This window comes from Serinus canaria, chromosome 26 (assembly GCF_022539315.1).
Source record: "Serinus canaria isolate serCan28SL12 chromosome 26, serCan2020, whole genome shotgun sequence".
NCBI classification, from domain to species: Eukaryota; Metazoa; Chordata; class Aves; order Passeriformes; family Fringillidae; genus Serinus; species Serinus canaria.
This window is the reverse complement of record NC_066339.1, coordinates 928,278-949,838: the sequence shown is the minus strand read 5'-3', so window position 1 is coordinate 949,838 and position 21,561 is coordinate 928,278. Positions and strand designations below refer to the sequence as shown.

Sequence of the window (21,561 nt, the reverse complement as noted above, 5' to 3'; positions counted from 1 at the left end):
GGGAAATCTCCAGAAAGAGAGGGGTGATTTGGGGCTACTGGTACATCCTTGGTGAGAGCACATAGGAATTACAGGGATGGGGCTTGAGCTGGAAAACAAGGCCAACACTCCAGAATGGCAGTCACCCCACAGAGCCCTGTTAGCCATCTCCCCTGCTCATTCTGCCTGTTTGGGAGCTGTTGGGGGAAAAGACAGTTAAGCCCCAAAGAGAAGGATTGCAGGTTGCGACCATCCCCCTGCCCAGCCATCCAGGAGTGGGAATCAGAGCTGGATGTAATAATGCAAGATAAAGCCATTTACTCTATTCAGGAAGACAGCTGGTGGCGCACCCAGATGCTGGTGAGAGTTGCAGGCTGCAGGGTGTGACTGAGGAGCCCACAGGGATCAGTGAGGTTCACACTGGGCTCAGGCTGTTGGGTTTCCCCTTGGGTGGTCTCTGAGTGCCAGAGTGGAAGGTTTTCAAGAAAAATACCAACAAAACAGTGCCTGTGCTGATTCATTCATAAACAGGACTGGGAGCAGGGGCTGGGGCAGATGGAGGGAGCAGTGTGAGTCTGCTTGAGGATTCGTGAAGCCAGGGAGTGCAGCAGGGCCAGAGGAGGCTCACAGCCCCATGAGAATGGGTTTTATTGCAGAGTTTATTAGTGGATTTTTCAATGCACTGGAAGGAATTGAGCAAGCAGTTAGAAATGTTTTCCACCCTGGGGAAATTCGTTACAGCTACTGTGTAATAGGGGCCCACCGGAATGACTCAGGAACACCATACAGCCTTTCCTGGTGAATTCCTGCTTGCTGTTGAAATCTTTACTGGGCCAACAGGAGTCCTTTACCAGTTGGATTCTCTGAAATGAGACCATCTGGGTCACAGGGCACAAGAAAACACAGGTGTGAGTGCCATGCTCATGCTGAGTGCAGACAGTGCACCCATGCAAGCCTAGCACCCTTGTGCCAGTGTTGGTATCATGTCCTGATGTCCCACTGCCTGCATATGGACACGTGGGCACATGTGCAAGATCACAGGCGTAGGTGATACTCCTGCAGACATGCATCTTTCTGCAGGCTTTTGCTGCCATGTGGCCCCCACATCAATGATGCAAACAGACAGACACACTCGCACACATGCACACACAAGTTTCTGTGCTAAGGCACATGGGGCACACGTGTCCCACGCATGCAGCCCTGCCTCGCCCCAGCGGGAGCTGGTGGCCACATGCTTCTTTGAAATGAGCTGCCAGAGCCATTTGGAGTTGATTATTTCCTCATTCCTTGACGTACTTGGCCACGTCGGCAGCACCCGGCTGCGGGGCCGGGACTGCACCCCAACATACGGACAAAGGAACTGCTGCTGCTTGCTCTTGGAGGTGGCAGGGAGAGCTGGACATGAGCACAGCCTGGAGCTCCCTGGCCTTGTCCAGCCATGGTTCTGTGCTGTCCATCAGTCAGACTCACAGCAACAATGCTGTGCCCTGAGCCAGCCATTCCAGCACAGCTCTCTCCTTCTTTCTCCTCCTCTTCTTCCTCCTTGGCTGCCTCTGTCTCTCACCTTGCAGATGCTCCTTCTTGTGGTGATGGTACCTGCTGCTGCCCCAGCTTGGCCAGGCGGGAGATGGGGGCAATGGGCGCTGCGTGGGTCAGGGCCAGGTACTCACAGTGCCAGGTTGCTGAGTGTGTGTAGTGTAGTGGTCAGTGCTGGAAGCCATGCCAAGGAGTGCTGCAGGTCAGGGAGTGGTTGGGGCTGGGCTGAGGCTTCCTCCCTCAGTTTTCTTGAATGCCAAGTGGAGCTGTATCATATTTGCTGATGTTGAAGGGCTCAGTTGAGAAAGGAGTGTTGAGTGAGAGCTCTCAGCTGAGTGAGAGTTGCTCAAGCACAGCAGAGGGTATAGGCAAATGAGAGCCAACCTGTCACAGGGACAAGTGATTTGGACAATGGGCTTTGGTGACCTCCCAGAGCAGGGTCTGGGGACAGTGGCTGCATCTCATGGGTGCCCTGTGCATGATCAGAATGGGTGGCAAAGAGCCAGAGGCAGCACTCCCTTCCCTCTGTAACAGCAGGATGGCCAGAGGCTGTGAGAGCAGTGGGATCTGCTGAGGGGCTGCAGGCCAGCCTGGGGCTGGGGCAGGGAGACATCAGTCCCTGATCCTGCAGCTCCAGTGGAGTGGGGAGTGCTGCGGAGCACATCCCAGCCATAGCTGCTGGGAAACTGAGCTTGGCCTGCGCTGGGTGTCTGACTGACCCCGCCACGGCATGGGCTGAGCCTTCTCTGCTGCTCCAAGCTCCAGCAGCTGGAAACATCTGGCTGCACAAGCTTACTAAATCGATGTGGGGAGGAATCCAGTGCTCTCCTGCTGTTCCCACACTTCAGCCTCTCCCAGTGGCTCCAGTTTCGACTCAACTCTGGCATGCGGTGACTGGGTGAGCTCCAAGCCAACCCCTGGCCCCTTGCTGCCCCTGGGGAACAGGCTGCAGGAGTCCCTGTGTCACCACCAGGACAGCACTGTGGGGGCAGATGCTGGCACTTCAGTGCTAGCAGCAGGATGTGTGCCAGAGGTGGGTGAGTAGCTCTTCCAGTCCCAATTTGGCCCTTTCCAGGCTTAGAGCTGCTGCATTTCCTGGGTTCTTGAGTGACCTGGACTGTCACCCAAAAACTGGGGTGATCTCATCCAGGCATGGATGACGAATGGGACAATGAATGAAGCTGGGGATGTGGGTCGGTGTCATTGCCCAGGAGTTCCAGCTCCTGTCCCTGATGCTGCTTATTGCCATTGGTGGCCCAGCAGCAGAGAAGTGCAGGGGACATGGTGCCCCTGTGTCGGCCCCTCAGTCAGGGCAGCTGGGGACACAGCGCAGACTCGCCCCACTGCTCCTGGGATTGGGATGGCTGGAGCAGCCCTGCTGGCAGTGGCGCCCGGGGAGGAGGCAGCGCCAGCCCCGGGGCTGGCTCTGTGCCCAGGGGAGTGGCTGCGGGTGGCTGTGGGGGAGGCAGACGGGGCTTTGGGAGGTAGCCATGCCCAGGAGGAGCACACTGCCGAGCTGGCAGGGTGGGAGCCACTGCCGGCGCCAGGGGACAACAGTGACTCTTCATCCCGTCCTGCTCTGTCCTGGCCCAGCACGCAGGGATGTGGCACTGCTGGGGTGTGCGTGCCACCTTCTCTGGCTGCAGGGGCTGAGTGTGGGTGACAGCACCCACTGAATGGGGCCAGGGTGAAGGAGCTGAAGGTGCCAAGTCCTTTCCTGCATGGAGATCCGCCTGGGGACACTTGTGGATTTTGTATTGCTGTTCCCTGAGGTTCAAGGAGCCCAAATCTCCCACTGCCCTACACACTGCAGTGTGAGAGCTGGGGACCTGGCCACAGGTTCCTGGCCTGCTGTGTCAAGCCTGAAAATCCATCTCTTGCAGCTTTGAGGTGCCAACATGATCCTTTCTTGCCCCACTAGACAGGCATGGTATCCCCTTGTCCCTGGCTGCAGAGCAAGGTGGGTGCCACCCTTCAGCACTGAGGGCCTCTCGAGCCTCTCCTGCACCCTGGTTTCCTGTGTGCAGCCACCTCAGCTCCATCCCTCTCCTGTACTGCCTGTACATCCCCATCCTGTGGCTCTGGGGACCCCTTGGAGCTTCTGTGTCTTTGATTAACTCCTCCAATCTCCACAATGGAGATTTAATAATGAGTTAATAATGACTGGTATCCTGCTGAGCCAGATTCTGGAAGCTGGACTGGGGTGATTGGACACATGCAGGGATGAGTGCCCTTATGCTCTGATGTGGCTGGCCACGTTGGGTGCCCTGTGGGCTCACCAGCCCTTTTACCTCATCTACAACTGACTTTAACCTGCTTCATTGAACCTGTCTCATTGGGCTGTTCCTGCTTGTCACCCCCTCCATGCGTAAATCAGGTCTGCTTCACTGGTCTGAGGTGCTCCTGCCCTGGCAGGTGGACAAGGGGAGCCTGGGGATGGAGCAGCACCCATGGGTGCTGCCTGAGGCTTGGCCGGAGTGTTATGGGGACAAGGAACACACAAGGAGGCCTGCTCGAGCACTGCCATGTGGCTGTGCCTTGGTGGGGAGCTGCTGGGGTGTGTGCTGGCAGTGTCCCCCAGCCCCGTGTCCCTGCACTGGGGTGTGTGCTGGCAGTGTCCCCCAGCCCCGTGTCCCTGCACTGGGGTGTGTGCTGGCAGTGTCCCCCATGCCCCTGTCCCTGCACTGGGGTGTGTGCTGGCAGTGTCCCCCAGCCCCCTGTCCCTGCACCGGGGTTGGTGCTGGCAGTGTCCCCATTTGCCACTTGTCCCTGCACGGGGTGGTGTGCTGGCAGTGTCCCCCATGCCACTGTCCCTGCCCGGGGGTAGGCTGGCAGTGTCCCATGCCCGTGTCCCCTGCACTGGATGTGTGCTGCAGTGTCCCCCAGGCCCATGTCCCTGCACCGGGGGTGTGCTGGCAGTGTCCCCCATGACCCTTGTCCATGCACTGGGATTGTGTGCGGGCAGTGGTCACCCCATCCCCCTGTCCCTGCACTGGATGTGTGTGCCAGTTGTTTTGTCCCCCCCCCCACAGCCCACGTGTCCTGCACTGGGGGTGGCTGGGCAGGGGTCCCCATGCCCCTGTCCCTGCATGGGATGTGTGCTGGCAGTGTCCCCATCCCCCGTCCTGCATGGGTGTGTGCTGGCAGTGTCCACCAGCCCGTGTCCTGCATGGTGGTGTGTGCTTGGAAGTGTCCCCAATGCCCCTGTCCCTGCACTGGGATGTGTGCTGGGGGGGGGCGTGTCCCCCATCCCCCTGTCCCTGCACTGGGATGTGTGCTGGCAGTGTCCCCCATCCCCCTGTCCCTGCACTGGGATGTGTGCTGGCAGTGTCCCCCATGCCCCTGTCCCTGCACTGGGATGTGTGCTGGCAGTGTCCCCCATGCCCCTGTCCCCGCACTGGCGTGTTTGCTGGCAGTGTCCCACATCCCCTTGTCCCTGCACTGGGATGTGTGCTGGCAGTGTCCCCCATCCCCCTGTCCCTGCAGTTCACATGGTGCCAGTTCCATTGCAAATCCTGAAGCACTGGTTGCCACGTTACATTAGGAGGAGCCACATCCCATGTCCCTGACGCCTGCTGTCACTGCGGATCCATGGCAGGCTGCAGCTGAAAGGCCTGAAATCAGGGATCAAAGCCGCAGTGGCACAGCTGTTAATGCTCAGGGTGCATGTGAACAGGACAGGGACTTGGGGCTGGAGCCATGGCCCTGAGCCCACAGCACTGCTGGGGCTGGGCCTGGAGTGACCCCCTCCTCTGTGCAGGTGTTTGTGTTCTTACACATCTGTGCAAGTGTCTCTGGGCAGTGTGCATGCCTTTGTGTGTGCATGCTGTGGGTGTGTACACCTGGAGAAGTCCCAGGGCAGACAAAGCTTGGGGATCCTCAGATCTGGGCTGTGCCTGTGGGGGCTCAGTCCCACCAGCTGCTCCAGCCCTGCACAGAAGCAGCCACTCCTTCATGAGTGGGGCTCAGTGTCCACCCCCTGACATCCCCTCGGTCCCACTGCCTGCACACCAAGTGATGCTGCTCCAGCACCCATGTTACCAAGCTGGAGCACCCCTGGGGCCTGGGGAGTGCAGGGGCAGGTTTGGGGACATTCTTCCAGGACTGCTGGCTCCTGTCACCTGTGTGGGTCCTGTGGCCCCACTTGGTCTCTGCCAGCTCATCCTTTCTGGACTGGATATCACCATCCCAGCTGCATGCTTGGGAGTGGCATTTTAGGGTGGTGCAGCTCCAGCCTGGTACCAGACTTGCTCTGTCCCTTCCTGATAGGCAGAGCCAGGGCTGTTGGTCATGGCCACGGGCAGGGGCATGCTCCATCCATCCATCCATCCATCCATCCATCCATCCATCCATCCATCCATCCATCCATCCATCCATCCATCCATCCATCCATCCATCCATCCATCCATCCATCCCTTTAAAGCCATCACCTTGTCTCTCCACAGACCCCGAGTCCCAGAGGAAGAGGACAGTGCAGAATGTGCTGGACCTACGTCAGAACCTGGAGGAGACCATGTCCAGCCTAAGGGGCTCTCAGGTGTCTCACAGGTGAGGCCCCAGCACCAGACCTCCCCCAACCCCTTCCCCACAGTCAGTGTCCTTCCTGGGGCAGATGGGAAGCAGCTCTGCTCCTGGTGAGGGCCATGTGGGTGGGAGGGAATCAGTGGTGCTTTGTGACCTGGGGACCCTGTGCATGGAGGCTTGGAGAGAAGCCCCCAAATCTGTGGGGTGTCCTGTGGTGCTGCAGCAGAATCCTGTCCCCAAAAGTGCTCTGTGACAGTAAAGGCTGGGGAGTGGTGGCAGTGAAGGGAGCTGACAGAGCAGAGAGAGGGGGTAAGGTCTGTTCCCAGTGGTCAGGTGACCCTGAATGGACCACCAGAGGTGAATATATCACCTGTGCCCACTGCAGTTTGTACCAGAGGCTCCATCCCTATCTGTGGCTTAGTTTTTCTCTGTAGGGTGATGATGGAGGAACTCTCAGCCAGAGCCCAGGAGCATAGGTGGAGGTGCCCTGGGATGCCCTGCCCAGACTGGAGTGAGGGAATGGTGGGAATGGGGACAGGGTGAGCACTGCATGGACAACCAGGGCACAGTGTCTGTGTTTAGGGGGCTCTGACACACGACTGGGACTGCCTGTGTCCCCCTGGGTCACTCACTTGAGATCTTGCATGGTTTCTGCTTCACTCTGGATTTGCAAGGTTGTGTGGGTGTCAGCCGGTTGGGAAAGTGGGGATGCAGGAACGTTCTTCTCCTGGAGTGTGTTGCCACCTCGTGGTCTCCCTCGATCCTGTTTTTTCTCTTGGAAGGGACAAAAAGCAGTAGCTTCCTCCCACCTTTCACCCACCATTCACCATTACAGACCTTCTCGTGTCAGCCTTCAAGCAGCCTTGTCCATGATGGAGCAGCCCTTTGATCTCCCTTTTCATCGCCTGAAATTTCTAGACCTTGAAGACCCAGCTCACCCTTGCTGTGCTTCCTGGATGTTTTACGAGCCAGGAGCAGCAGAGAGCTGTGGCAGTGGGATTTGCATGGGGCCAAAACAATATTTTCTGAGCTGGCTCTTTCCTGAAATGATCCATTACAGCTCTGCCATCCCTTTGCTCAGTGCAGGAGCTGGGTCAGAGCCCAGCACTGCTCATGCCAAGCCAGGGCTGCGTTGTGTTCATTTCACTTTCATCAAATGTAAAGTGTCAAACTCCACCCCCCTCCTCACCCCAGCACTCAGCTCCTTCAGAAATCCTTCTCAGCTCAGGTCTTAGGAAAATAGGGCGAGGACATTAAGGGTGATTAAATTAGCATTGCTGGTGGGATTTGACTCTTCACTATCACTTCCTTTCCTTGATGAGCTATGAGTATATCACATGGTGGATGCCTCAGCTGCATTCCTGCCATGGAGAAAAATGGCTATGGATAGCCCAGGGATCCCTACCCCTGCTCTCTGTCCCTTTCAGCGGGACTTAAACATGTGAAGGTCTTCTCTCTTATCCCATGAGCTGAATTTATTTGGAAGCTTTTTTTATTCCAGTAGCCCACAGCAGCCTTGGGAGCTCCCTGCATCCCTCCAGGAGCTCCTCTGCAGCTGTGAGCCAGATTTTCCTTTCCCAAAGCTGTGTCAGCTCTTCCCTGGCACGTTGTAATTACACACGTACCCACTCATTCTGCTCTTGGGAACACTTCCTACAAGTCTGTCCAATGCAGATGTCATCTTCAAGTCCTCTGGATGTGCCTGCTTCACTGGTGTCCTGTAGCTGCTTTGGGCTCTCTTTATTCATTCCTCAAATTTCTCTTGTTACTCTCACTGTGTTCTTCCATCCAGTGGCTGAGGGCTCAGTCTTTGCTGTTGCCTTGTTAGAGCACAGTGTTATTCCTGAAAGATGTCACTATACTCCTGGCAGCAGAACTGCATGAATGTCCTTGGGGCTTAGAGAATCATGAAATCACAGAGTCACTGAGGAGACTCAGTGGACACTTGGAGAAAGTCTCTAAGATCATCAAGTCCAACCATTTCCCCAGCACTGCCATGTTCACCACTACACCGTGTTCCCGGGAGCCACATCCACACATTTTTTAAACACTTCCAAGGATGACTCCACCACTGCCCTGGGCAGCTTGTGCCAGTGCCTGACCACCCTTTCAGGAAAGAAATTTTCTCCAATATTCAACCTAAACCTCCTGTGGCACAACTTGAGGCCATTTTCTCTTTTCCTGTTCCTGTTCCCTGGGAGCAGAGCCCAACTCCTCCCCAGCCCCCCCCTCCTGTCAGAGAGTTGTGAGACCCAGAAATTGCCTCCTGAGCCTCTTTTTTTCCTGGCTGAACCCCTCAGCTACTCCTGGTGCTCCAGACATTTCCCTAGCTCTGTTGCCCTTCTCTGGACATGCTCCAGCTCTCAATGTCTTTCTTGTCATGAGGGGCCCAGAACTTAACCCATGATTTGAGGTGAAGCTTCTGTTCCTCCTGCTCAGAGACATGGTTGGCATCTGCTCTGAGCTGCCGGGAGCACATCCTCAAACAGCCTTTGTGCTGCCGACAAAAACAAAACCCTTTTAGCTGCCCTTTGAGTTCCGCTTTAACAAACTTCCTCGTTTTTTTAAATGTAGTTCCCTGTTTTAGATTCAATGCTGCAGCCTGGGTTTGGCTTTGGGTGCTCCTGCAGGAACCTTTAATCCAAGCTAGGGAATAATTTACTGATAGTAGAGTTTAGAGCCAATTTGAGGACTGTGGGTTCCCAAGGAGCTGCTCCAAGAAATAATAGTTTCTCGTAGCTAAATTTAGTTTTAGAATCACTGTTTGCCCAAAATACACCCCAGGAGGCACAGGGAGTGATGGAACTCCCCATTTCTGAAACGCTTGTGGGCTCTGGGCTGGCTGCAGGGCACTGTGCTTGTGAGCAGCCCTTGGGGCTGGGCAGCCCTCTCTTGGGGTTGTCTTTCCTGCCCAGATGTTGGGGATTCAGTGTGAGATACTGCTGCAGGGACTGGTCCCAGGTCTGTCCCTCAGCATCATTTCACTCACAGCCTCCACTCCCTGGCGTGGCCCACTGTCACATTCCCTGGGATTGGTGCCACCACCCCAGCTTGTCCTGTCCTGAGTCTGGTGTGATCTTGAGGTGCAGATGTTGAAGAGCTGGGGGAGAAGTGGCTGAGCAGAAGCAGCCCAGACACAAGGGAGCATGTTCAGGCTCTCCACTAAAGGTACCTATTAGATGAGTTCAGCACAGCTGGATTTCGGGGCTGGGGCCAGTCTCTAGAATGGTGCTGATCCCTTTCCCAGGTGTGTTTGCCACCAGTCCTGGTGGCACCCCTGGCCCTGCTCTGAGGTGGGTGGACAGGGCTTGGTAGAGTGTTGCTTTTGTAGATTGACTTGAGCACAGAGACCTCATCATATCCCATGTCCTATCCCACCATCCCTGGGGAGACAGGGGCATCACTGAGCACCGTGCTGTGCATGTCCCAGCGGGTCCTGGACCATGGGACACTGGGGTGACACCGGGCAGGGAAGGAGGAGACTGTCCCTTGCCACCTGAGATGGAAATGGTCCAGGATAGACAGCGTCCCTGCAGCCACAGTCCTGGGATCCTCTGGTCTTGCCTGGCTGCCTCAAAATGGGCAGTTTTGGTATCTGAGCATTTGCAGACCCAGTTCCGAGTGGGTGAGGCAGGGCACAGATTTCCACTGCCCCCTGCGACCTGTCCTAACTCCCTGACTGCCTGTCCTTGCAGCTCCCTGGAGATGACCTGCTATGACAGTGATGAAGCCAACCCACGGAGTGTCTCCAGCCTCTCCAACCGCTCCTCCCCTTTGTCCTGGCGCTACGGGCAGTCCAGCCCACGCCTGCAGGCCGGGGACGCGCCCTCTGTTGGGGGCACGTGCCGCTCCGAGGGCACCCCGAGCTGGTACATGCACGGGGAGCGAGCGCACTACTCGCACACCATGCCCATGCGCAGCCCCAGCAAGCTGAGCCACATCTCCCGCCTGGAGCTGGTCGAGGCCCTGGACAGTGATGATGTGGAGCTGAAGTCGGGGTACATGAGTGACAGTGATCTGATGGGCAAGACGCTGACGGAGGATGATGACATCACCACGGGGTACGTGCCCGTGTGAGGAGTCGCGCACAGACTGGGGCTCTCCAGGAATTTCACCCTCTCCTGTTCACCTGGCACAGTGGGGGTGGATGGAGTGGAACATAGGTTACAGCCAGTCTGGTTAGGATTGGTTCATGTCCCCATATCCCAGGAGATGCTTCCCTGCTAGCAGTGCTGGTGGTGCTGGGCCAGCTGGGTCTTCTTGGGGCTGATGGGCTCCAGAGCCAGAATGAGCTGCTCTCCCAGCATGTGGGAAGTGTCCAGCTTGATCTGGGTGTTCCTGGAGCAGGGAGCTGAGAAAAGTGCATGGTCTGTAGCTGCAGAAGCCCTGAGCCACAGTCCTGCTGCTTTCAGAATTGCTCTTCAGTTTACAACAGTCAGTCTGTGTGGCTTCCTGTGAGGATGTCCTGTGAGACTCCTGGTGGTCCATGGTAGGACAGTCTGGGTCAGATCTCAGCAGCCCAGTGAGAACTGGGCACCGAGGTGTCATTGCTGATGGATGACTCCACATGGAGCAGGGTGTGCTGCTGAGCAGAGTCCCTCCTGGGACCCCCATGAGCCTCCATCCTTCTACCCATGGAGCTGAGGGCATCTCCTGCTGGATGGGCACAACCCAGCACTCCCAGGGCTCATGTTTTCTTCCAGATGTGTCCAGCTCCTGCTGCACTGTTGAGGTGCCCCTGACTCTGGCAAGGGTCCAGGGTTTGAACACGTTGGAGGTTTCCTGTTTCAGCACAGCAGAAAATAAATAACTTGGGCGTTTGAGCTGTCCCAGAGCCTGATGAGGTATTTGGCCTCCTGACAGTGCTGCTTTGGCCCTCCTAGGGTGGCTGTAGTCACATCAGTTTGGTGCAGGATAGGGCACAGCCTGTGGCTTCACACCCATCCTGGGGCCAGTGCCCCCTAGATATGGCCTGTAGGTGCTTGTTGCAGTTGCAGGGGACACACCATTGGCTATCTGCTGGCTTCTGCCCCTGCCATGCTCCAGCTGTGGGCTGAGAGTGTCTGTGGCACCATGGGTGTCAGACCCATCCTCCCCATGGGCACGTGACCTTGGGGGCTGCCCTTTGCTTGTGAATGAGGGAGCCTTGTGCTGGTTCAACACAGACCCTCCTGTAGATCTTAACCTATTGCTTGGCAGCCAGAGGTCCCATGTCACCACTTGCTGCCCCTGGCCACTGGACTGTGATGTGTGACTGGCAGAGGGGTAGATTTGGGCTGCCCTGGATGTCTGAGGCTGCAGCAGGGCTGGCTGTGGGATGAAGGCTACACTGCTCCCCATCTCCCTCCTTGTCTCATCTTGGTGCTGCTCATGCAGGCAGATAACCTTGGGGTGCCCTTGGCTTCAGAGGCAGTGGAGCAACACTTTGTATTCATCAATCACAGAGCAGGGGGAGTGTGGGCAGGGTCAGATACCCAGGACAGCTCAGCCCTGCACTGCCACGGACAGGGTTTACTTCTCCTGCAGGAAAGTACAAGCTTTGGGGATGGATCCCTGCATGGCTGAGGCTCTGCGAGGCCCTGGCAGCACCACAGTCCCCTGGTGTGGGTGAGGCTGTCAGTGCTGTGGTGAGCTGGGCCATGGGCAGGTGCCACAGTCCCTGTTCCTGTGCAGAGTCCCCAGCACAGGGACTCCTGGATGTGCCTGGAGTTCTCTGCCATGCCAGAGATAGACTGGGTGCTCTGCACTGGGTACTCTCCCCAAGAAGGGGTGCAGGAGTGAGCTAGGGTAGCAGAAGACCCCCTTGTCTGCAGGGGCATCTCCTGGGGATCAGACATTTCACTGGGGTCGTTGAGGGTGCAGAGCCATGTAGTGACCTACACAGCTTCACAGCTTCGTCCTCCATGGCCCCACAGCAGGACTTGGTGGGGGGTCTTCCAGAGTGGGCAGCATGGCAGGCTGGGTGCTGGGGTACACTGAGGTGCCCTGTCCAGGATCCTGCACACTCTGGGTGCAGAGCCCGAGAAGCAGAGCAGCAGCATTCCCTCCAAAGAGACAGATAAGGCAAGGAGCTGGCCAGGAGCATTCATCCAGCACAGCCCCTCATGCAGACCCCACTCAGCCAGCCCATCCCTTCACCCAGTACAGCTCCTCATCCAGCCCAGCCCCTCACCCAGCACAGCCCCTCACCCAGCCCAGCCCCTCACCCAGCACAGCCCCTCATCCAGCCTCCCGTCATCCAGGACAGCCCCCTCACCCAGCCCAGCCCCTCACCCAGCACAGCCCCTCATCCAGCCTCCCGTCATCCAGCACAGCCCCTCACCCAGCCCAGCCCCTCACCCAGCACAGCCCCTCATCCAGCCTCCCGTCATCCAGGACAGCCCCCTCACCCAGCCCAGCCCCACACCCAGCACAGCCCCTCACCCAGCCCAGCCCCTCACCCAGCCTCCTCGCTGGCTCTGACCTAGAAAGCCAGCACTGCCGTAGGCCCCATCTCCCGGTGCTGCTAATGCACCGGGCAGGAGCGGCGTGCTGCAGATGGGGCCGGCAGCCCCAGCCCGGGCCGCGGGGCAGCGTCCCTTGCACCGCGCCGGCGCTAGCCCCGGCTTGTAGGGCAGTAGGTCAGAGACGGCTCAGAGGACGCGGTGACACATCCCTGTCCCTATCCCTGCTGGAGACGTGTGGGGCTGTGGGATGTGCCCCGGCATGCCCGTGGCTCGGCAGGGAAGCAGGCTGGAAGAAGCGAGGGCTGAGGTAGGTGAGATATGGCTGGAGCAAGGGGACTGCCCTCAAGGTATCGAGGCGGATTCAGCTGGGTGGAGGTTGGGGCGAGCCCAGCCAAGGAGGCTGTGGGGGACCTGAGGCCCAGGTCAGAGAGGGAGCGGGATGGTCAGGTCTGAGCAGGGATTGGCTGGGGACACTTGAGACCCCAGCAGCATTCCTGTGTTTGCCAAACGTACTGGCATCCTGGCTCCTCGCCCAGCCGTTCCTGCATCCATCGGCATGACGCTCGTCACTTCTCTCTACCTGCTGCTGATTTCAGGGTCTGGAAAGCTCTTGCTTTGGCCCCCTGTTTGGCAGCACATACCTTTTGTTCCCAGTGTCACTATATCCTCCTTGTGCACTGCATCAGGGCAGGGACCTGGCACAGGGAGCACCCACCAGGATGACTGAATGGATGGAAGCGATGCTGCTACTCTCCTGCCCTGTCCTGCCTGTCCTTGAGGCCTAGGCAGGGCATGTACAGAGATAGCACCCAGTCTTGGGCTGTTTCTCCAACACTAAAACATATTTACTCCCTTCCTTGGTCAGCTCTGGTTCCCATCTGCCACTATTCAGTGGCCACTTGCTGTTCCCTGCCCTGAGGCCAGTTCCAGGAAGGGTGCTGTGCCACCTGTGACACTTGCCCACTCATCCAGGCTGGGGTTGTTTCCTGACCACTGGAGGTCACCCCACCAAGGTCACTCCACTGGGAGCTTCCCCAGGGACATCTCTGCATAGCCGCAGGGTGGGTGCCTTTGTGTGCAGACCTGCACGTGAACCAGGCAGTGGTGAGGAGCATGGAGCAGGATGTGCAAACCAAGTTTGGCCTGGTTTTGTTCTGGCCATGTCCTGCATGGCTGAGCAGTGCCACCACAGTGTGGCCATGTGTTGGTGTGCCAGCCCTGTGCTGTGTGTGCCCAGAACCTGACCTGGTGTGGTGTGTCCTGAGTACTGGCTCAGCACCATCCCTGGGTGTTTCCTAGGGCCAGTTGGGTCACGGTGAGAGTGAGTGGGATGCTGCAAGGCTTTGCTGCAGTCAGGAGCTCATGGGGTGCAGAGGGAGCTAGTGGGGTGGCTGGCTGCTGAGTCAGCACCTTCTGCTGCAGTGGCTGCAGGAGCAGTGATGATGGTCTGTGTGTGCTGCAGTGCTATGGTGTGGGGGTGTAGCTCTGGAGCCAGTCCCTGGGGCTCTACATGTCCCTTGGGGCTTCCACAGCACTGGGGGAATGTTTGTGTGACCCTGGGACTGCTGTGATTTCAGGATGTCCTTTTGCACCTCATTTGTTGGAAGTAGAAAGGGAGGCAGCATTGCATCCCACCACAGCAGTGGCAGCATCTGCGCCCTCATGAGCTGGGTACTGCCCTGAGTCTGTTTGTGGGCATGAAATGGAGCTGAGGCAGCAGCTTTTGGAATTGGGAGCGCAGGGCACACTGCTAGCCCACCCCAGGCACCGTCTCAGGTCACTGTGATGGTGCTGCTGGCAGCCAAGCACTGCAGAGCCTGTGGTCCCCTCCAGCAGAGCTGGGGGCTGCCAGCAGCATCCTCCCAGGAGGGATGCTCTGGAGCTGACACCCGCTGCGCTCTGGCTGGCCTGGCTCTGGCTTCCTCACAGCTCCTTGGGCTCGGCACAGCCCGTAGGCGGGAGCAGATGTTTGGCTCAGCTCCCCAGGAACAGCCGGGGAGTGGCCGCCCTCCTCCTGCTCCGAGCAGGACTGGTGCTGGAGCCTGCTCCCTTCCCTCAAACGCCCCTTGCTCCACTTTGGCTAGTCCAAGATGACCCCATGTCCTGTCCCAGTGAGCCCATGAAGTCATTCCTCATCAGGGACATCCCGTGGGGCATGGCTGTGGCCCTGCACGTGGCCTAGCGTGTGTGTGGGACCCTGGCTGGCCAGGGAGAAATGTTGTATAAATATTTGCTGGGCTGTGCCACGTGCTGGGCTTGGTGAGTTCCTCCCGCCAGCTGGGTACAGGGGACACTCCCGGAAAGGGGCCCCAGGACCCCACTAGGCATCAGCCCCTTCCTGTGTGCTGATTTCTAGCAATTCCATCCTTTGGGGTTTGTGTTGAGGCACTCAGTGCTGATCCCTGGCCCCTGGGGATGTGACAGTGGCTGCATGAGGCATGTTTTGGGAAGGGAATCCTGGGGTTGTGAGGCTTGGGGGTACAGGGCACGTAGGGATCAGTACACGCCCAAGATGCAGGAAGCTGCTGGCCCCTGCGGCTTGTTGATGAGGCTGGATACGGACACAAGGCAGAGCCAAGTGCAGGGTTGGACCTCACACATCCATGTGCCCGGGGGAAAGCTGCTGGGGAGAATCTGACCCAAACCCACCTGCCTCTCTGCATGCCACCTGGGGACCTCAAGACCTGGCTTTACCATGTGCCATCCTGCCGCCTGTGGAGGAGCCTGGCCACTGTGGACTGAGGTGTCCGAGGTCACCAGCTCGTCCAGACAACAGAAAAAATAGGAATTTCACAACCCAGCTGAGTCACACTGCTCCCCACCCCAGCACTGCCCTGGGACTGAGCATTGCACGTGGCCTCTGCAGCCCCGGGTGCTGCCTTGGCCCGGGTGAGGCTCCACACGTCACCAAAACTGCCAGTGGAGATCCCCGCACCGGGACACATTTCCTCCAGAGTTTCCACCACTTGGGGGGGAGCAGAGGGGTGACCAGAGATGAGCTCTCAGCCAGGAGTGTGGCTGGGGTCTATGGCTGATGTCACTGCAGCAGGCAGTGAGTGCTGGCTGACCCCATCATGGCCTCGGCCTTGCTGCCATAGGGAAATCAGACCCTGATGTTACTGTGATTGATGGTGCAGGGCTGGGGTGGAAGCACAGCCTGGCCACGGGTCCCCCCTTGCAGGGACCATGCTCAGGGGTCCTGTGGCAGAGTCCTCTGCACCCCTCAGGGTTCTGGGGGGCCAGAGACCAGAGGCAGTGCTGCCTGGAGAATGGGATCTGAATCAATTGTGGGATGTGATGTTGATCCTCTTCTGCTGGGGAAGCTCAGGCAAGTCAGATCCCCCTTCCCTACCTCAGTTTCCCCATCTGCCAGATCTCTGCAGACCCGTTCCTCTGAGTGCATCTTCGCAGAAAGGTGCCAGATCACACTACCCAAAATCCAAGCGGGAGACACCTAGGGTCAAGGTAGCCTGATTCTCTGTAGGGGCTGGAGTTCTCTGAGGGGGTACCTGGTGGTCTGGGGGGCATCCTGAAAAGTACAGAGGGGTTTACAGGGCTGTAGGGATCAGGGAAGTCAAGGAGTGTTGTACAGAACACTCTGGTTCCTGATGTGGATGTAAGGGACATGCAGAACCCCGCCCTGCCCACATCCATGGGGAGCTCCCAACCCCCTCAATGGGATTTATGAAGCTAATTGTTTTTTCTGCCCCATTAAGTGGAGGAGAGGGGGAGGGTGTGAAGAGCCCCAGCTGTGCCTGTGCCTTCCTCACTGCTCCTATCTCAAGTCACAGAATGAGCTGGGACTGGGAGCACCAGTGCCGCAGAGCCCCCTCAACGCCAGTGATCTACTGATGTGGGGTGTGGGACCACGCAGTACATGCCCTGCATTTCCTCCCCTGCCACAGGAGGAAGGGGCCAGGGCAAACCAGGACTTGCTTCCATCCAGGGTGGGCTTCAGGATGGTAGTGGGGGTCTGGGTGGACCAGCCTGGCAGGGACATGAGTGTCCGGAGCCCTGGCTGGTGCCAGTGGGTCTGGGTGCTACATGGGCAGGTGTCTGTGCTGGTGTGAGACAGGTGAAGCAAGGAGAGTTCAAAACCGTCCAGCTCCAACAGGAGCCTCTGCTGAGAAATGTGCTGGGGGTACTCCTCTGTATGGGGCTCAGTGTCTGTGCTGATGCCCAAGGGTCTGCTGTGACCAGCAGCAGTTCTCTGCCATCATCTCATACCAGGCCCGTGGCTCTGGCAGGGTCAAAGCTGCCTTTCTGAGGGACTGCAGTGCCGGGCTGGCTCCCCTGCCACCCAGGGTGCCCAGATTTGCGCCCGGCAGAAGCTGCTCTGAGCACTGCCTGAGCCGGCCATGGTGGGGCTAAGGCAGGCAGCCAGGAGAAAAGAAGGGAAGGGACAGTGTCCGGCACCGTGCCAGGCCGGAGGGACCCGAGGGATGCAGTGCTGGACGGGCTGTGCCGCCGCACCCGTTGGCGCATGCAGCTGTGGGGCCATAACCGCACCGCGGGGCTGGCAGCACCACCAGCCCCTGGCCATGAGCTCCTGCCAGGGCTTGGTGGGTGTGGGCACGAGCTGATCGCTGGGGACAGGGATGGTCAGGTACCCCTGTCCTGCCATGCTATGCTGGTACAAGCCCTGTGTGGTGAGCGATAGGACAGTGGAGAAGGAGCCAAGAGGCGTCGCCGCCGTTGCTTCAAGGAAGGAATTACTTATTTCCCAGCCTGCAAGGTCTGGTCTGTCTTGCCAAGGCTGCAGTTAACTCTCTCTGCCCTACATGGCCGGGCTGGCAAAATTGTCCCTGGTGTTACCATCCCAATGAGGGCCCTACCCTGCAGCATGGCTTTTGATGTGAGGGAAGAGAGAGAGAAAAAAGGGACAAAAGTTGGGGTTTTGGTCAATGACAGGCAGAGTGGGGCAGGCATTGATGTCCTTTCTGGGGATGAGCGCCGAGGTTGCTGGGAGCAGCTGTCCCAGCACCCCACGGTGGGACCACATCGACGAGGTGGTTCCTTTAGAGACAGAGAATGGGGTGGTTTGGGGGGCACTTGGTTCAGGCCCAGTGCTGAGGAATGCCCTCTGGTATCACATTGTGGGCTTGACTGGGGGTTATTGGTGCTGTGTTTGGGGATGTGAATCGTGGTTTGGGGGCTCTGCGGGCATGGGGGGGGGACGCTGGGGGACACCAGGGACATGGGTCGGGGCCGTGGGCTGCGGGGCAGAATGCGGAGACATGATCGCGGGGCTGAGGCGGGCGAAGCTTGGACCCGGGACCTCGGTCCCGTCCCGGCGGAGACGGGGAGGGGCCGATGGACGGCGGCGGGGGTCCTGTGCCGCTGTCGCTTTAAGGCGCGGGCAGCGGGGCGGTCCCGCCGCCCCCCGCCCCTCTCGCCCGCCCGGCGGGGCTGCGCCGCGCCGCGGGCAGCACGATGCTGCGGGCGGGGAGGCCGCGTCGCGCCCCGCGCCTCGCCAGCAGGTACGGCACGGGCAGGGACCGGGCACCGCGGTGGGCGGGGGCGCGGTCGGAGCTCGGCCCCGGCAGACAAAGCCCCGCGCCCCGGGGCCGCTCCGCGGGCGGTGCTTTGTCTCGGCCGCGCTGGGGGGGGCGGGGGGGGGTTGAAAGGGGGGTCGGGGCAGCGCGGCCGCGCCCGGCATCAGGGCATCGGGGCGGCTCCCACGGGCCTTCCCATCCTCCGCCCCGGCACCCCCATCCTCCGCCCCGGCCCCCGCCCCGCACCTGCAATACTGCCAGGCCTATCCTCCGCGGGGCTCCCGAGGCTCTGGTGCCTCCGCAGGTCGGGTCTGACCCCGGGAGTGCCGAGCGCGGGGCTCCGAGTCGGGGTGCGGCCGGGGCGGGGCGGAGCATCCCCGCGCACCGCGCCGCGGACCCAATCCATCCTCCGCTCCCTACCGGTGCAGCCTCCTCCCCGCGCCGGGGCTGGGGCCGGGGTGCTCATCCCCGAGGCCGTGCGGGACTATCCCGCTTTCAGCGGGTCCCGTGCTCCCGCCGGCGCTGCGGAGCGCGGCAGGACGGACCCGTTGCCCTTGAGCATCCCCGTTCCTGGGAGCTGCCGCGGGGCTGCTGGCGGGTAGGTTCGGTGCGGGATCGTCTGCAGGAGCTGGGAATGGTTCTGGATAAGATGGAGGGGATGGAGCACAAAGCAGAGGGTCAGTTTCGCCCCGGAGTGACAGTCTGATGTGGCTGCCCCCTGTTTGAGGGTTCTGGGGGGCAGTCGAGGTGCCAGGGCTCAGCCATGCTCCGGGAGCTTATACTTGCTGAGGGGCCAGTGGTGCTGTGGTTGAGGCTTTCCTTGCTGTGCTGCATACACGTACCAGTTTTGGGGGGATCCTTCAGTGCACCAGCTGTGTGCCCCATAAGAGAGTCAGAGGCACCCTCACAGTGTGTAGCTGGCTCCCCAGCCTCATGCCTTGGTTTTAGTGATTTTGGGATGTGACCTTCCATGCTGTCTTTTCTTGGCACAGGGTTGTCAAGGAGGAGTTGGAGTCACCTCCTGCCTTGGCCTAATCTCTGACCCTCTGCCCCTTTCTCAGTGGCTCTCTGGATGCCCAGGGCAATGGAGGTGTCACATGCATGGCTGGAAGAGTGTTTGAGATTCCCTGCCTGGCCCCAAAAGCCAGACTGAGACACCCAGCACCACATGTGGCACCAACCATGTTGCCATAGGACACAATCCTACAAAGCCTGGCCTCACTCCTGGCACTGCCTGCTGCCAGGTGATGCCAGGCTGGGAGAGGGGCTTTGCTGGGGTGAGAATTTCCATCCCAGGGAACTCACTCTAGGCATGGGGCTGGTGGTGAGACATGGCTTGGAGCTGAGGAGCTCAGCAGCATATCCTGAGTGCATGATCCTATTGAAATCCCTTCCTGGGCAGCAGCACCTGCTGGCTCTCTCCCAGAAGCTGCTGTGGGGGCACAGGGGGCTGCGTCCATCCTGGCTTTGGTCCGTCTCTGATGAACTCCTCCCCCATGGAAAGAGCAGGACACGCAGTGCAGATCTTATGGTGCTGGAGCTGCCTTTGTTGCTCCTTCTTGAGCCTTGGGCATCTGACAGGGGGATGCTGGTGGCTGTTGCTTTTGCTCTGCCATTGCTCTTGGGGCTCTGCTGTTTGCTGGGCTTCACTTGCACCTCTGTGGCCCCGATGCAGATAAACAAGCATCTCTTGCAGGGACTGGGGTTGGCTGCAGCTCCCAGCTCTGCTCCTCACTCCTACGCCACAGCCTGTCACAGAGTCATGGCATGGTGTGGGTTGGAAGGGACCTTAAAATTCATCTGGTACCACTCCCTGCCATGGCCAGGGGCACCTTTCACTAGGTCAGGTTGCTCCAAGCCCCATCCAACCTGACCCTGACCTTGAACATTTCAGTGATGGGGCAGCCACAGCTTCTCTGGGCAGCCTGTGCCAGTGTTGTCTCCTCCAGCCCTTCACAGGCCCTGGGAGGCTGCGAGGCTTCACTGACCTACTCAGCTGCTGACCTGAAAGGTGCTGTGCTCATCCTGCTGGAAGGTGCTCTATGCCAGATGAACATGGGCACAGCCCAGTGCTGTGGAACCAGCTGTGCCCTTGGGGCACCCAGGCAGCTGCTGCCCCGGTGTGATGCTGATTGATGGCCCTGCAGATGGGCTTCTGCACACTTGGCTGAGCCCCAGCATGGAGTAGCCACCTCGCCACAGCAGCACATCTGAGACTAGCTGCCTCTGGCTGCTGGGGGCTGGAGAGGGGCAGTAGGGTGCAGCAGGATGGATACTACGGTGTGGTTGGTTTGTTTATTCCAGCAGTCCTGTCCTTTCTGACAATCCCAACCTGCCTCCATGGTCAGAGCAGGTTGCCAGGGGCTTGTTGCCAGCTGTGATGCTGCTAGCCCTGTGGTGTGGGTGCTGGCTTCCCTGTGCTGCGGATGTCCCTCCATCCCCACGAAAGCTCCACAGAGCCTGAATGGGGAGAAGCAGGGTCACTGAAGGAACCACAGGAACACGAGCCAATGCCAGGCTGGGCTGGAGCCAGACATGGGCCCTGCATGCCATGTCCTTGCCATGGGCACTACCAGGAGCTGGTTTTTGCCCCAACAGTCCCTGGAACAGGGAGATCCTTCCAGTGGTGGGACCCATTGGGCTGAGCAGGGGTCTGATGCTGTCTCTCCCTCACAGCTGGGATGAGAGCAGCTCCATCAGCAGTGGCCTCAGCGATGCCTCCGATAACCTCAGCTCAGAGGAGTTCAATGCCAGCTCCTCGCTCAACTCCCTGCCCTCCACCCCCACCGCCTCGCGCAGGAACTCAGCCATAGCGGTACGTACCAGTGACACCCAGATCCTTTCCAGCACCTATCCCACTTTCCTGCCACACATCGGTGGGAAAGAGGGCATGGAGGGTGCCAGTGTGAGGAAACAAGGATGGCATAGGGTGTCTGCTGCATTCTTCTCCCAGCTGGCTGACATTCTCTGGGGATGGGCTTGGGGTGGGTGCCAGGAGTGCCCCTGACTCTGCTCTGCCCCCAGCTGCGCACGGACTCGGAGAAGCGCTCACTGGCAGAGAGCGGACTGAGCTGGTACGGTGAGGGTGAGGAGAAGGCGCTGAAGAAGCTGGACTACGACAGCAGCAGCCTCAAGATGGAGCATGGCTCCTCCAAGTGGCGGCGGGAGCCCTCAGAGGGTGGAGAGGAGGGGCCCAAGGGTGGTGAGCTGAAGAAGCCTGTCAGCCTGGGCACCCCGGGCTCCCTCAAGAAGGGCAAGACTCCTCCAGTGGCAGTGACCTCCCCCATCACTCATATGGCCCAGAGCACCCTCAAAGTTGCAGGTAAAAACCAGTTTGGGCAGGGTTCAGCTCCTTTGATGGAGAGAAGGTTGGGTGCTATCTTTGTGTGCCTTCCCCAAGCATGTGGGCCTATGGCTGTGCTCAGACCCGGGAGCTGGGTGTGGGCTGGAAGGGGAGGCAGGGCTGTGTTGTGGGCTGCAAGCAGGCTGGTGGTCTGTGCCTGCCCCATGGTCTCCCACACACCAGGCTGGGGCACGGTTGAGTGCACCAAGGGTCTGGCATGTCCCTTCTCTGTCACATC

The 21,561-nt window shown here is 59.2% G+C and overlaps 1 protein-coding gene across 1 annotated transcript in view; it reads left to right on the top strand.

Annotated features, from left to right (window-relative positions):
• Window positions 1–21,561, top strand: part of NAV1 (neuron navigator 1) — a 74,402-nt gene that overhangs the window by 38,277 nt on the left and 14,564 nt on the right. Inside the window, exons 5-8 of the mRNA XM_050985207.1 lie at window positions 5,961–6,063; window positions 9,735–10,100; window positions 20,657–20,795; window positions 21,005–21,302. Of these exons, the coding sequence (XP_050841164.1) occupies window positions 5,961–6,063; window positions 9,735–10,100; window positions 20,657–20,795; window positions 21,005–21,302 (906 nt within the window). The remainder of the gene's footprint in view (window positions 1–5,960; window positions 6,064–9,734; window positions 10,101–20,656; window positions 20,796–21,004; window positions 21,303–21,561) is intronic.